Below are 15,705 nucleotides of genomic sequence, written 5' to 3'. Positions count from 1 at the left end.
GCTCCGACCACCGGTACGGGGCGGGAGGGCCGGTGGTCGCCACCAGTATCTGGCGGTCGTTGAGCTTTTGTTGTCTTTTGTTCTCCTGCGACCCATGTCCGCCGAAGATGACGTTGACCTCCCTGTCAACGTGCGGGAAAGCTCCTCCTCCCCCCTCCTCCGGCTGATGGGGCTGTCGTGGTTCACCTGGTCCTCCCCTCGGCGGAGGAGGCGGTAGGGGTTGGAAGGGTCGACCATGTCCGACGGAGTGCTTGAAGTCCCGGCAGTTACGTAGAGTATGGCGCATGTCCTTGTGGTACGGGCACTGGGCGTCGAGGATGTCGTCCAGTGTTCGCTCGCCTCCACGAGGTCCTCCTCGGGCGCGAGAGGCGGGTTGTCCGGCGGCGTGTACTTCTTCACGAGGCCTCTTCTCCCAGCGTTTGTCGGGTGGCTGGTTCGCATCGCGTCGTGGTGCTGTCGGTGCGGGTTTTGCCCCTCCGATGAGGTCCTGGGCCCGCTCGTCGGCGGTGATGTAGAGGTCGGCTTCCCGGAACAGCTCCTCGGAGGTAGTCGGCGCCTTTTGTAGTATGGCTCGGACGAAAGCCGAGTCGTTAGATCCTCTGTAGAAGTCCTCGATCACGGCCGCCTCCGTGACCTCGGGGATGCGGTTTCTCATGGTCTGGAACCTTTTAAGGTATGACCGGAGAGTCTCGTCTCCCCGACGCTTGATGGATTTGAGGTCCCATGGTTGCGCTGGCTTGTCGGAGAGAGACTGGAAGTTGGCGGTGAAGCGTCGACTGAAGTCTCCCCAGTCGTCGATGCAGTGTCGGGGTAGATGTCGTAGCCACTGCAGCGCATCTTGCCCAAGGACGATGGGCAGATACGCGGTCATAACGTCTTCGGATGCTCCGGCAGCCCGAGCAGCGGTGGTGTAAACGGCTAACCAACCCCCTGGATCCTGCTTAGGTTCATATTTGTCGACGTTGGATACCTTGAAGTTGGGAGGCCATTGGATGGCCCTAAGGCGCGGAGTAAGGGCGGATACTCCGCACGTGTCCTCCTGTCGTCGGGGATGTCGTCTGTCCCGGGGAGGGGAGTGGCGGTGGTGGTTCCTCGACCGTCCCCGGGTGGTTCCACCAGTTGAAGCTGTTGCCGACTCAGTTCGGGTGGCCTGGCTTTGAGTCGGGAAGCCATGATCTCGGTCATACTCCTCCCGACGGCGAATTTCGTTCTCATGTCGCCGTTCGCGCGAAGCATTGATAGAGCTTCGCGCGTCTCGGCGACTGTTGATGGCGTGTCGCAAATCGTTCGGCGGGTGGGCGAGCGGCAGAAGATGGTTTGCTGCCTGAGTGAACAAGCGTCGGTATCCCTCGGCGTCGGGAGTCCGAGGAAGTCCGTCTGCTATCCGGGCTAGAACGCCTCCGACTTCGCTTGGCGTGTTCATGGCTCGGGCGAAGTCGGGGTTCAGGTTGCGCCCGAAGAGCGGATTCTCGCGTCGTTGCCTTGCATCTTGCTCGGCTTGCTCCTGAGTCCGCCGGCGATCACGTCGTCGAGAGTTCCTTCGTTCCCTGAAGACGCGTTCTTCCGGAGTTTCTCCTATCTCTGAGACCTCGTCTCGCGAGACAGGCTGCTCCGGATCCCGCTCTCCGGCCGCGTGATGTCGTCGAACGTTCCTGCGTCGGTTCCTTCGTCGGCGGGATTCTCGCTGAGGTGGTTCTTCTCCAGGCGCGGTCGGTTCATCGTCAGAGACGGCGGGCGACTCTGCTCTCCCGATGAAGAGGATGTCGGGGTAGAACGGTACTGCTGTCGCGGCGACTTTCTTTCCGTTCTCCTTTGAGGCCGGAGGAACGGGAAGAACAACCTGCCTCTCCCTGGTCTCCTTCTTTCTCACGACCCGTGTCCATTCTTTCGTCGGGGAAGTAGACAGCGGAGTCTTCCGGGTCAGCGAGCTTCTAGCTCCAGCCTCCCCGGAGACGATCTTTTTCCGAAGAGCCGGAGGTAGCGTCTTTCCAGCATTTTCGGAGTTTGTTGGAGGAGACTTCTGTTCCGGCAGATCTGCGAGGCGGTGTAGAATTCCCTCTTCGTCCGCTATGGATGAGATTGTCCCGAAGCAGAATACCGATTCGGGACGCACGGCGATCTTGTTGTGGAAGGTGACGGCCATTGAGCTAGCTTGGATCGTCGACACAGCCCCTACCTAGCGCGCCAGCTGTCGGTGTTTTAGGTCCGACCGCACACCCGGGGTTGCCCCTCAAGGTGTTTTTAGGAGTAGGACGGTGTCAACGACTGTAGCAAAATGGTTCGTGCCGGTCGCACGAGGGACAATGGACAAGATTTGCAGGTTCGGGCCGCTTAGAAGTGCGTAACACCCTACGTCCTGGTGAGTATATGAGCGTGGTTACAAGAGGGTTCTCTGGATAGAGGGCGCAGAGAGCTTATGTGGGTGGCTGAGTAGAACAGGGTCGATCGTTCTGAAGGGATGCCCCCTAGGCCTTATATACTCGACCGTGGGACAGTACATGTGATATGATAACAACAAGTAGCTAAAAGATAGTGAACCTCTTGAGTTTATCCCTACACAATCCTCGCCGACTTATCCTCGCATAGCTCCGTTGCATGGGGGCTTCAGCGCGGGAAAGTCGGGTTTCTGTTGCGATTCATTCGTTCGACGTTGTGGGCCGTCTGGGTTTGCACTAATCAGTCTCACGTCTTCTTTTCTTTGTTGGTTGCCTTTCCCTAGGCCCACGAAAGAATGACCTTACGAATTATTGGGCCCTTGGGCCTCTCGTGAGGCCTTTTACTTCTTTAGTGGACCCAGGGGATATCTATCCCCCACAGGGCGGGCGCCGACGGCGGCACGGCGACGGAGGGCGGGCGGGCGGCGGCGCAAAGACGAGAGATTGACGAGCGAGAGAGAGAAACTGCGCTGAGGCCGATTAACGGGCCTCTATTTTCGTCGGCCTCACTGAGGCCGACGAAAATAGTGGTCAGTTAATGTCTTATTTTCGTCGGCCGGGAGAAGGCCGACGAAAATAATTGACTTATGTTCGTCGGCCTGGCTATGACCGACGAAAATAAACCTTATTTTCGTCGGTCTCGGGGCCCACGAAAATATCATTCCTATTTTCGTGGGCAGGCCGACGAAAATATGTACTGGCCCACGAAAATAAGGTGTATTTTCGTCGGTCCCAAGGGCCGACGAACATAGCTAGGCCCACGAAAATTTATGTGTTTCCTGTAGTGATTTTGGTGCTTAATGCCAATGAGGGAGAAATTAAGGCCATAGCAACTAGATGAACCGCCACTTGGGAATTTCAAAAACTATTGTGTTTTAAACTTGTCTTTTTGATCAAAACCCTCTTAACAGCAAGAGGAGCACTCTTATTGCAAAACTACTCACTTGTGGGGGAGAAATTTTTCTTATGGGAAGAGGGGCTTTAGCTTTTGATCAAAACTAGTCTTGAAAAATGTCTTGAGTTGTAAAACTAAAGTGTCTTTGACTTAGAAGTTAGAAAATGAATTTTGTTTTGCAAAAACAAACCAAGTGGTGGCAAAATGATCCAAATATGATAAAACCCATATTTATTCTATTGATTTTTAGTTTAACTTTAATTTGCAAATCTTGGCTCTTATTTAGTTAAGCTCGTGAGTTTTGAGTTGCTTTAAGTGTGTTGGCATAAATCACCAAAAAAGGGGGAGATTGAATGGGAAATGTGCCCTTGGGCCATTTTAAGTGTTTTGGTGATTAACTGTTCAACACACCACTATGAACTAACACCCCTCATATGAGCATGAACACATGTGTTTAGAAAGCAAATTGAGTAAATAAGAAAAGCACTTTTGGGCTTAAAAATGGGCATATTGTAAATCTCTATGAATCAAAGTGATAACGGTATGTTTCAAGTACATAGTCAAATATTTTAAGTGCTAATCATGTTTTCCAAAGTGCTAGGGATCATCTAAAGTTGAGCCAAATGAAGCCAAAGGAATTTGACACAAAAAAAGATGTGTTGATATGGGCAGCATCGGACAGTTCGGTGCCACCCACTAGACAGTCCGGTGTGCACCGGATAGTCCGATGACTGTACGACCAAAGTGGTCGCTCTCGGGCTTGGCCAAGCGCCGTTGGCTGAATTCATCGGCCGTCGCTCACAGAGCACCAGATTGTCCGGTGTGATGGGCAGCCAACGACTATTACCGCATCAACAGAGTGGTCAATCAATTATCTTCTAATCGTTGTATTGTGCACTGTTCGATGCGCCACTGGACAGTCTGGTGCACCCGCAGACAGGGAAGACTGGGAGCTTCCAAATAAAGCTTCAACAGCTCTTATACTACTTGGGGCTATAAAAGGGACCCTAGGCACATTGAGAAGTACACCAAGCATACTTTGAGCACACTACAACTCTGAGACTCCATGACCATGCCTTCAAAATGTTATGGAGAGATTTGAGCTCTTTCTTGAGTCGTTACTCTGTCGTTTTGTTGTTGCGCTCTCTTCTTTGCATTTATGCGTGTTGTTGCTGCGTTGTGCTCTTGTGTGTGTATTCTATTCCATCACTTACTCTCGTTTTGATTGTAATAACTTGTGTAAGGCATGAGAGACTCCAAATTTTGATATTGCTCACTTGTGATATTGCTCTAAGTCTAAATAAAATCTTGATGGAGCAATAAAGTGAAATGAACCTCTCTCTTCTCTCTACTTTCAAACTTGGAGTTAGTTCTCTCTAACTCACATTTTAGACCAAGTTTGTGTGGTTTGAGTAACATTTTACAGGATCACCTATTCACCCCCTTTAGGTGTCTCAGGTGTTCACTTCAGGAACAATATGGTAGGGGTCTAACCCCGTAAACTCGGTCTGATCATGAACCGCACACAATCCGGTGAGGTCACTCATGTAACCTGGTCTTTGGTACCCTCTGTGGTCCAGCCCGTTATGTGTCGATCTTATAAACCCGGATCTCCTCTAGATCTCTATGCAAGGTCTCGAGCATCCGGAAGAAGAGGAAATGTTTTACTCCCAATCTAGCTCCAAGTGCACAATATCCATTATCATATCCTCGACCAAGGTACAATTTTCTCTTTCTGCCTCCCTCTCGAGTTTCTTAGCTTCATTGTTACCATGAAATCTTGATTATGTAGCCAGCTTTGCTGCTTAGTTTATATCATCACTCAATACTGAACAAGGGCACATGTTGACTCGTACCTAGTCTAAAGGAAAAGCCCACATTCTCGCGGGTGGTCTGGAGCTAGGTAGCCGCTTAGCGTGGTCCCGTACTGTAAGCCTACACCTTCCACTACCCTAGAATAGTTGACTTAGTACTTTTCGGACTAGGTACTTGAAAGGTCTACGCCTCGTTCAAAATCAAGGGACGGGTCCCATAAACTCTGCCTGTCAAAAAATCGGCTACATTGTTCGATGGAATGAGTACAACAAACCTAACATCCTAAGCGTACAACCGCTAATCACTATTGCTGATCCATTCTTGGAATACCGTATGCTCCTAAGCACTATTCCTATGCCAAACTCAGAAGTATCTCCCTGGACCAAAAGCAACCCCCACGACTGGGAAAAACTCTAGGAAGCCTTAGCGACTGGGGGGCGAGAAAGAAGAAAACCCTTGTCTTCCCATAATTGGATAATCATGAGGGTAGAACCACTTTCTTTGTCTTCATGCAACAATGATAGTGTGTCGACAAGCAACCCACTCAACGTGAAGGCTACAGGCACGAAGCTGCTACACAATGCTGAAATTTCTGGAACAAGACACATGTATGGCCCCATTAGCGGGTTCGTCGCCTCACCTGAGGTGGGCCTCGGGGCCACTGTCGGTACCCCGAATATGGGGTACCCACTCTTGCTATGTTAAGGTGCGTTCGGGGGCCACCGTTAAGGATGTCGTGGGAAGCCTACCCACCACGAGGCTAAGGCCCACCGTATGGAGTGATGACCAGGCCAGACCCGCCTTCTAGACTGGACCACTGTCTCCATCAAGCTCCTTAAAGGGAGGAATCAACAACCTCAACTATAGGTATGGGAACCTGCAAATAGGACATGGACCTCCCTGTGTCTCAACGGATCCCTAGCCAAAGGGATCCGGAGGAGACATGGGAGAAGGCACTCCCTGGTTACAACACCAAGTCTTCAGAATAGCTCGGGGCATGAAAGATACCATCTAAACCTTAGGCCAGGTGAGGTTCGGAGTCACCACATTTCTAGGTTGGGGTTCCAGTAGCCCGGATCTCCCTAGGTGCGTCTCGAGCTCATGGTCAAGAAAGACTTGGAAAATAGTGTCACCACTTATCCCCACCCAGCGTGGATGTCTGGTGCTAACACGTGGCATACTTGGCCGCATCAGTAGCCGGTAGCGTGTCCCAGGCGTTAAATGCACACAACGTCTTAGGCCTGTGACGTACATGTTTTACTGTTACCTGCATGTTAATGAGACAAGTGTTTGACCCAATGCACCATTTGGGCGCCCTGCATTATAACTGGTACATCACAGAGACACGAAGAGATAGGTGGAGAGGACTAGACAGTATCGCCCGTCTACGCAGAACAACATATCAGATTACGCCGCAGCCTACATCAAGGCCCGTATTCCGATTAGACGGGACAAGATGGTAAGATAAGGACGCCAGAAGATATGCAGCGCCCACGAAGGGATACAAAATCTAGCATTGTGAGCTGAGCCCTATGTAGTTGTTTTGCACTCTATATTGTAAAATCTCCTAGGCCTATTTATAAATTTTAATTAATAAATCTTAAAAAAACATACATCTTATCGTAATATGTTTACTCTGTAACAACACGGTTTAGTCATATCTGACTTGCATATGTGGAGCTGAGGCCGGATTGGTATTAGATGCACGCGTCCATGGTTTTGATTTTTGCTTGGACGGCAATGCACTCCACCGAAACACAAAGCACAACTCTACGGAAAGCCTAGTAGATTTGGATGCACGCCACGTAAAAATAGGGAAAAGGGCACCGGTACGCCATATTGCCGTCGGTGGCAGTCGGCAGAGGATGGCCGTCGTAGGATGGCAGTCATCGGCCGTAAGATTTTGCAAGGCATTTGACCGTTGGTAATAATTCATAATAATCACGGCGTACTCACACCAGGTCAAATTCCGCGGGCGTCACGTCATCAAACCCACGCTTCCAATTCTACTACGGAGGAGAGGTAACGGAAGCAGCAGCAGCCGGCAGGCACGCGCACGCCGTCCTCGTCTACAACTAGGCCCCAGGCACCCCGCTCCTCCTCTCCCTCAAAACCCCACCAAAAAGCCTCCTCTCCCCCCTACACTGTTTCCATCGGCAGACGGCTCCCATGGAGGCGGCCGAGTGAAGCAGCCGCCTGCCAGCCAGCCATCGTCTCTGCGCTGCTTCCGTGGCCCGGATCTGGGAGCGCGGCGCTGACAGGTGACCGGATCTGAACCTCTCTCTGTCTGTCTCATTTGTTCCCATTTCGGTCGATTCATTCAGGGCCCTGCGACGCCTCGCCGTCGTCGCTGCCTCCTGTCTGTGGATTTCTAGGTTCTTTTGTCCCTCTCCTCCTTACGCGTACGTGGTGGAGCTCTAGGTTTCCCATGCGCGTGCAAAATCCCCTCCCCCCCGGGTGATTTCGACTCCAGCGAGTCGCGTCGCTTTCGAGCGTCCGAGTTCAGCGCGGCGAGGCGGCGACAAAAAAAAGCGCGATTCTTTTTACTCGGATACGAAACCTTTTTGGCACATCCTTCGAATTAACTAATCGCTCCAACGCGCGCGGATTTTTTTTCAATACTAGATTATAGTATATACACGGCCTACTATGATGTCATACCTGCGCTTGATGTATCATCGGTAAAAGGTCCTCCTATGAGTCCAGAAAGTGAAGTTTTAATAATCCGTCTTCTGTTTTCTTGTCGACGTCAGCTGTGGGAAGATCTACTCTACCTAACACCGGTGTCAGTGTCACCGACCAGGGCTTCTGGGTTTATATTAGCGAATTTCCCCTCGGCCTTTTGGCCCCCAGAATCTGTTGTGAAAGGGATTTTAGTCCCTCGCATAGTCGCTTGATGTGGACTGATACGTGTTTAATGACACGATCGAACAAGTGTCTCTTCTTCTTCTTCTTCTTTCTTTTCTTTTCCTTTTTTTTTTCAAAAAATGATTCTTTCATTTGTTTTGGCTATGATAATTGTCTGTTCTATGAATCCAGCTGCTCAAGTAGCCATCCCCAGTTGCTAAAAGCACACTGTTTTGTTTCTCTGCAGTGGAGTACAGTGGACTACGTCGTCAGCTGCAATACTTCTTGATCCAGATCCAGGCGTCCTTCCAACTCTTCCTTCTGCATTCGTGTGGAGTGGGGATTCTTCTGGCCTTTCGAGTGACTTCTTTTCTTTAGGTGAGGGAGCTCTTCCTTGCTTGGAGCCTTGGACTGTCTGAGTTTTGCTTTGCTATCATCTGTCAGCCCTCAGCTGCAAGCATTTGAATCTGGGATTGATAACCGCCCAGATTTTTGCTTGGATATTTTTTGCTGCTTGGGATAGCACTAGTACCAACGGTGAAAAATGGCAGTATTTAATTGACACTGTTCTGGGGATTTAATCTTGTTCGACTTGGACTATTACTAGTTTTGGGGCATGATTGGAAAAAAATGGCTGTATATACCTCTTTGATATGATTATGTGTTCATTTAGCACATCCTGTTACCTGTTTATTGTCATATGTATTATTAGGCTTTGGCATTCCTTTTTTCTTTTGTTTGATGCAAGTTTCCTATGTCCAGGCAATTTTAACAATTTAATATTTTCATGTGCAATGCAGTATTGTGAGATACAACATCAGCTGATCCAATGGCGACATATAAGCTGGGTGTGGAGGTCGCAAGTGCTCATGACCTGATGCCCAAGGATGGGCAAGGTTCTGCAAGCGCTTGTGTTGAGCTCACCTTTGATGGGCAGCGCTTCCGAACTGCTGTCAAGGAGAAGGACCTGAACCCTGTCTGGAATGAGCGCTTCTACTTCAATGTATCAGATCCTTCTAATCTTCCTGAGCTGGCCCTTGAAGCATATGTCTACAATGTCAACAAAACTCTTGAAAGTTCCAGGTCCTTCCTTGGGAAGGTCAGGATTGCTGGCACCTCATTTGTGCCCTTTCCTGACGCGGTGGTCATGCATTATCCATTAGAGAAGCGTGGGATGTTTTCTCGCGTCAAAGGAGAACTGGGTATGAAAGTATACATCACCAATGACCCCGCCATCAAAGCTTCAAACCCTCTTCCTGCAATGGATCCTGTCTCCAATAATCCTCTTCCAGCCCCAAGTCCAGCAGAGCAGATTGCAGCTGATATAACTGGTACTAATCTGCACACATCTCAGGAGCATAGGTCTGAGGCAAAGACCTTACATACCATCGCTAAGGAGGTACATCATCATCATAACCATGGCCATCTTCCAGCTACGTTTGGTGAGCAGCCTTCCAAGTACTCCATTGACCAGATGAAACCTCAATCTCAACCACCGAGGATTGTGAGAATGTATTCAGCAGCGTCCCAGCAGCCCATGGACTATGCACTTAAAGAAACTAGTCCATTTCTTGGTGGTGGGCAGGTTGTTGGTGGCCGGGTCATACGTGGCGAAAAGAATGCTAGCACTTATGACCTTGTGGAGCGAATGCAGTATCTGTTTGTACGTGTGGTTAAGGCACGAGACTTGCCCGACATGGATGTCACTGGAGGCCTGGATCCTTATGTTGAAGTGAGAGTAGGCAACTATAGGGGGATAACAAAGCACTTTGAAAAGCAAAAGAACCCAGAGTGGAATGCAGTCTTTGCTTTTTCCAGGGACCGTATGCAGGCATCTGTGCTTGAAGTTGTGGTCAAAGACAAAGATTTGATTAAGGATGACTTTGTTGGCTTTGTGCGATTTGATTTGAATGATGTCCCTATTCGTGTGCCCCCGGACAGCCCTCTGGCTCCAGAATGGTACAGGCTTGTTAGTAAGAGCGGGGATAAGTCCATGGGTGAGCTCATGCTTGCAGTTTGGGTTGGCACCCAAGCTGATGAAGCATTTCCTGATGCCTGGCATTCAGATGCTGCAACACTTGAAGATCCATCTGCAGTAACACACATGAAGTCCAAAGTTTACCATGCTCCCAGATTGTGGTACCTGCGAGTTAATATAATTGAGGCCCAAGATGTTGCTATATTAGATAAGACCCGCTATCCAGATGTATTTGTGAGAGCACAGGTGGGGCATCAACTTGGGAGGACAAAACCTGTGCAGGCTAGAAATTTTAACCCTTTCTGGAATGAAGACATTATGTTTGTGGCTGCTGAACCATTTGAGGATCACCTTGTTCTGACTCTTGAGGATCGTGTAGGTCCTAATAAAGATGAAATGCTTGGTCGTGTAATCATACCTTTGGCAATGATTGATAGACGTGCCGATGACCGCATTGTCCATGGGAAGTGGTTCAATCTCGAGAAGCCTGTTCTTGTTGATGTTGACCAACTGAAGAAGGAGAAGTTCTCTACTCGGCTTCATCTCCGTCTCTGTCTTGATGGAGGTTACCATGTTCTTGACGAGTCTACAAACTACAGCAGTGACCTGAGACCAACTGCCAAGCAACTCTGGAAGCCGTCTATTGGTTTGCTTGAACTTGGTGTCCTTGGTGCTCAAGGGATTGTTCCCATGAAAACTCGAGATGGAAAAGGTTCATCAGACACCTATTGTGTTGCTAAGTATGGGTCGAAATGGGTAAGGACACGGACCATCATGAACAACCCAAATCCCAGATTCAATGAACAGTACACTTGGGAAGTCTATGATCCTGCAACTGTGCTGACTGTTGGTGTTTTTGACAATGGACAACTTGGAGAGAAGACTGGGGAGAAGACATCTAGTGGCAAAGATGGGAAGATAGGCAAGGTTCGGATACGCCTTTCCACACTCGAAACTGGTCGTGTGTACACCCACTCGTATCCTCTTCTGGTTCTACATTCGTCGGGGGTCAAAAAGATGGGCGAACTGCACCTGGCAATTCGATTTTCCTCAACATCTCTGGTAAACATGTTGTACCTGTATTCTAGGCCCTTGCTTCCAAAAATGCACTATGTGCGCCCAATACCTGTGCTTCAGGTTGATATGCTACGCCATCAAGCTGTCCAGATTGTGGCTGCCCGACTTAGCCGGATGGAGCCACCTTTGAGAAAGGAAGTTGTTGAATACATGACAGATTTTGATTCTCACTTGTGGAGCATGAGGAAAAGCAAAGCCAACTTCTTCAGACTCATGACAGTTTTCTCAGGCTTGTTTGCAGTTAGCAAGTGGTTCAGCGGTGTCTGTTCATGGAGGAACCCCATTACCACTGTGCTAGTGCACATTCTCTTTATAATGCTGGTGTGCTTTCCTGAGCTCATACTTCCAACAGTGTTCCTGTACATGTTCCTTATAGGGATTTGGAACTTCCGCTATCGACCTCGTTATCCTCCACACATGAATACCAAGATCTCTCATGCGGAGGCTGTTCATCCTGATGAACTTGACGAGGAGTTCGATACATTCCCTACCAGCCGCAACCCTGAGGTTGTAAGGATGAGGTATGACAGACTCAGGAGTGTTGCTGGAAGGATACAAACAGTGGTTGGTGATATCGCTACACAAGGGGAGAGGGTTCAAGCATTGCTTAGCTGGAGGGACCCTCGTGCCACAGCAGTCTTTGTCCTGTTCTGTCTGGTAGCAGCAATTGTCTTCTATGTTACACCGCTTCAAGTTATTGCTGCATTAGGAGGGTTCTATGTGATGAGGCACCCAAGGTTCAGACATAGGTTGCCCTCAGTACCAGTAAACTTCTTCAGACGGTTGCCAGCAAGGACTGACTCTATGCTATAAATAAGCCACTACCTGGTGGTCTTATCGTTGTAATCCCTAGAGATGCTTTCTCTGTTACTGTAGTTTGCTCGCCTTCGTTGCTATTTGTAACTGTGTCTGTTCAGAACTTGAGAGCCTGTTAATTGTATCAGTTGTTGAATTCTGGGAATAATTGCGAGACATGGTTCTGTGTTGATCCTTTCTAAAATATCAAGCTATCAATGTTTAGTAGCTTGCTTTTTTGGCTGTCTCCTCGTCTGCAATCACAAAATGCATGTAGCTATGTCCGTTCCTCTATAGCAGTTACTGATCATTTCATACCCTGTTTTCTGTGGTTAGTTTCTTTTTTATTTGCCCATGGGCGCTGCACGCAATTAAAATCTAATTGTAATTCATCTGCATGTATAGGAAGAATGCTATCCTCTGTAACTACTGTTTTATGATTCAACATTCGGAAATCGGAATACATACCTAGCATATATATGATGGCAGGTGCTGGCCATTTTAGGAATGGCTGTTTCTTTTAGGCATGGTCTATATGTGAACATTTGGAAATGGTGTTTTGATTTTTTTTAATGGATGCAACTGGAATATGAAGAAGAGAACTTTCGAATACTTGTGAAAATGGTGTGGAGTTGAGTAGATGCAAGGGGAAGGTTCTGCTTATCGTGAATGTGGCTTCCCAATGGTTAAAATCCTTATTAGTCATTTCCAGATTCTTTAAAGTTTTCCCTTCTTTTTCTGTGTGTTTTCATACCTGGTATCCTTGGAGTGGCCTGACAGATTCCAACAAGTTGGGATCACCAAAACTAAATATGGGCAAAAAAAGGTAATTTACATACACCAGTTGCATATTTGCATTTCTGAAGTATAATTTGCACAACGGTATGCCACGCGGAGAGGAGTAGAGGACGAAGGGGGATTGTTGGAAGAATAATAACAAGTCACGAGACTGAGCGATGCCTATGAATTCTATACGAATTTAATTACTCAAAAGAAAGAAGCGAATAAGCTATTTCGAAGTATGGTTTTTGGGTATTCTTGTGCGAAAACAGAAAATTTCTGTCGAGCTGGAATTATATCGACGAATGAGCTAGCCTCTAGACGAGTTGATATCAATGCTGGAACTTCTGGTGTCAAATATGCCGGAGGTGGGCCACCCTCCCGTCACGGAGGGCGGCGGCGTTAGATTTTGGTTGTGCCCGGAGCTGGGCGACGCCTCCTGGCCGCCGGTGAGCGAGTCGGGGCTGAAGGCCGCCGCCTGCTGCTGCTTCCCGGCTTTCTTGGACTTGGATCTCGACCCTCCCTGGTGAAAACTCCCCAGAACCACCTGCACAAACCACCCATACATTTTTATTATTTTAATTAACTACGCACGCACAAAAGAAACATTTGGCTGTTCACTGACTCAGCTTTTGGTTGAAAAAACTTGAAAGAGCACGAACAGCTACAAAATTGAGCTGAACACTGGAACCAGATGTTGTAATGGAATGGTACCTGCACGGTGCCTGCAGCTACCAGTGGGCCGCCCAGAACGCCTCCGATCACGTTCCTCTCAGGGCTGCAGAGCGTGACGCTGAGGCCGCCGCCCTGTGCCAGGTTGTACGAGCCGGTTAGGCTCAGGATCTCGTAGAAACCCTGCGCGAACAAGTTCTTTCCATGTAAGTTGGAAAACATCAGTCAGTTGCTGCTGCATTGCCACTGTGCACGCACCTCGTAGACAGCAGGGTTCTTGTACGGCTGCGGCGACGCGTGAACCCTCGCCATGGGAGAGCCGTCGGCCGGGTGGCGGAGGACGGCCCTGGAGACGGAACCCATCGCCGAGAGGACGCACACCGCCTTTGACGACTGGCTGGCGAACGCAACGATCTTCGCCGCCACGTCCTGGTTAAATTAAACCAACGGTGGCCGTCAGTATGTCTGCCCTGCCCAACCATTCAGTCTAGAGCGGCGCATTGCCGGGGCACGCACCTCTGAAGGAGACGCCGTGATGATGTGCGGAGTGAAGCTCGTTCCAGCCGAACCGGCGAACGCATTGCCTGGACCTGGAGCACAAAGAATTGAATGATCAGGCGACAGGGCGTGAAAATTTGATGCCATGGTTTGGATTCTTCGATTTCTGACTGATAAAATGTTGATGTTTTTTTTTCAGAAATCGTGTTAGTTTTGTTTTTGCCGGAAAGTAGCTATAGTCAGAGAGGTTTTGAATAAGGTGAAAAAGGAAAATCTATTCTAGACTGTAAGCAAATCCTACAGATTGTGTTGTGTATATGCCACAAATAAAACAATTCCCCAACTGGCGAGCGAAAGAAAGGAATGTCTCAATCGGATTTTCTGCAATCTTCCAATTTCCATTTCAACAAAAAAGCTACTTTATGGACGAGGATATATTGGTTATAGCATGTTCTGGACATGTACATATCAAAGATATAAAGGTAAAAATCAGCACCACAAGCTTCTTCATTTAAAAATTAGACTTTTTTATATTTGAGATGAGATTCGAATAAAAAATGTTCTTTTGAGCAAAAAACCAACTCGGTTACTACCTTGTGAGGTCGAGGGCTGGTGCTTCTTGCCGGTGCCCGGCGGCCGGCCGCGCCGCTTCTTCTGCGCGGGGTCCTCCATACCGGAGCTGCCGAGCATGTCGGGACCCGACGATAGAGAACATATCCTCGGTTGTGTAGCGACGAGCTGCTGCTGCGATGACGCAGCCTGTTGCTGTTGCTGTTGCCTCATCGTGCCATCGGGTCCGTATTTGCGCGGCCTTCCTCTTTTGCGCTTGAGAGGCTCCGCAGGGGCCGGTGTGACAGCGCCGGTGGCGTTGATGTTGTGCAGCAATGGTGGGGGCGGGTCCATCTGGAACTGCATGCCGGCGAGGGAACCCCCGCTGATGGAGTTAAGGATAGCAGTTGGGCTCATATTCATGTTGGGCATGGGTCGGATGACGGAGTGCATCCCGGCCAGCGAGGACGGGCTATGGTGGCCGCCGAAGGCACGGTGCTGCTGTTGTTGCTGCTGGTAGAACGACTGCAGGTCGGACTGTGAGATGAGTTCCTTGGCATCCATGCATGGAACGCTGGAACAGGGCAGAATAGAGCAATCGCCTTGCGGGCCGCTGCTCTGTTCCGCTGCCTGCCTCTCGTCTCCGATCGGTCGGCCGATCCCGGCTCCTTGGGCGGCGTTGGCGGATCGGAGCTGCGCTGAGGAAGCGGATTGCAGGGCAGGAGAAGCGCGCACGGCGCCACGGACATGGGCAGGCGGTCTTGCCGGGCAGAGAAGGCAGACGACGGGGAGGAGAGAGAGGGAAGATAGGAGATGAGATCAGATAGATGAATGATGGGAGAGAGATAAGACGATGACGCGGTTGGCTTGGCCTAAGTCGGGACGGGCGGCGGCGAGAGCGGCGGCTGCAGGGCACAATCAGACGAGGGCAGCGCGGCGGGCATTTTTCGTTCAGGATGGACGGACGGATGGATGGGCATGGGCTGGGCTGCACCCCACAGAGCCGATAAGATTTCCCGTGCGCCCGACGAAAAGCGAGCGGCGCGGTTGCCGGCGCTCCGTTGCCGCCGCCGTCGCGATCCGTTCGTTTCCCACTCGCTCGCCATGCCACGCTATGCCAATGCCAATGCCACTGACATGCCAGCCGCTGGCTGGCGGGCGGCCGGGCGGTGAGCTGTCGCTACCCGGCCAGTCGTCCATACGCGCGCTTGTCCGTCCCCGCCCGGCCCCACACGCCCTCTTTCAGTTCGGTGGAATTCGGGAGATTTTTGCGCGGCCATCCTCTCGCGAAAAAAATCGGCTTTGTCTACGTCGTCGGCGTTGGCGTGGACTTCGGTGTGAGAGTCAGAGCTACAAATGCTAGA

General features: G+C 49.9%; 2 protein-coding genes across 2 annotated transcripts; one reads left to right on the top strand and one right to left on the bottom strand.

The window, feature by feature from the left end:
• The first annotated feature begins 7,301 nt into the window (after positions 1-7,301).
• LOC100381735 (C2 calcium/lipid-binding plant phosphoribosyltransferase family protein) lies at positions 7,302-12,072 on the top strand. The gene is made up of 3 exons (NM_001174541.1): positions 7,302-7,406; positions 8,240-8,370; positions 8,793-12,072. Exon 3 carries the CDS (start codon positions 8,822-8,824, stop codon positions 11,858-11,860), a length of 3,039 nt encoding a protein of 1,012 aa, NP_001168012.1. The 5' UTR covers positions 7,302-7,406; positions 8,240-8,370; positions 8,793-8,821; the 3' UTR covers positions 11,861-12,072.
• A 728-nt stretch (positions 12,073-12,800) lies between these two features.
• On the bottom strand, positions 12,801-15,243 carry LOC100194172 (AT-hook motif nuclear-localized protein 5). Its single transcript, NM_001139222.2, has 5 exons — positions 14,386-15,243; positions 13,811-13,884; positions 13,553-13,723; positions 13,337-13,477; positions 12,801-13,169 (listed from the first exon to the last, which is right to left on the bottom strand). The coding sequence occupies exons 1-5, from the start codon at positions 14,903-14,905 to the stop codon at positions 12,933-12,935; spliced, it is 1,143 nt and encodes a 380-aa protein (NP_001132694.2). The 5' UTR covers positions 14,906-15,243; the 3' UTR covers positions 12,801-12,932.
• Between the last annotated feature and the right edge of the window lie 462 nt (positions 15,244-15,705).

This window comes from Zea mays, chromosome 2 (genome assembly GCF_902167145.1).
Source record: "Zea mays cultivar B73 chromosome 2, Zm-B73-REFERENCE-NAM-5.0, whole genome shotgun sequence".
Taxonomy (NCBI): Eukaryota; Viridiplantae; Streptophyta; class Magnoliopsida; order Poales; family Poaceae; genus Zea; species Zea mays.
This window is presented reverse-complemented; position numbering and strand designations above follow the sequence as displayed.

Bases quoted from the DNA above. Each gene is read 5' to 3' on its own strand.
- LOC100194172 (NM_001139222.2), bottom strand. From the start codon at position 14,905: ATGGATGCCAAGGAACTCATCTCACAGTCCGACCTGCAGTCGTTCTAC. The intron at 13,885-14,385 runs GTAGTAACCGAG...TTTGTGCTCCAG, and splicing joins CCAGCCCTCGACCTCACAAG to GTCCAGGCAATGCGTTCGCC. The intron at 13,478-13,552 runs GTGCGTGCACAG...TTGTTCGCGCAG, and splicing joins AGAACCCTGCTGTCTACGAG to GGTTTCTACGAGATCCTGAG.
- LOC100381735 (NM_001174541.1), top strand. From the start codon at position 8,822: ATGGCGACATATAAGCTGGGTGTGGAGGTCGCAAGTGCTCATGACCTG.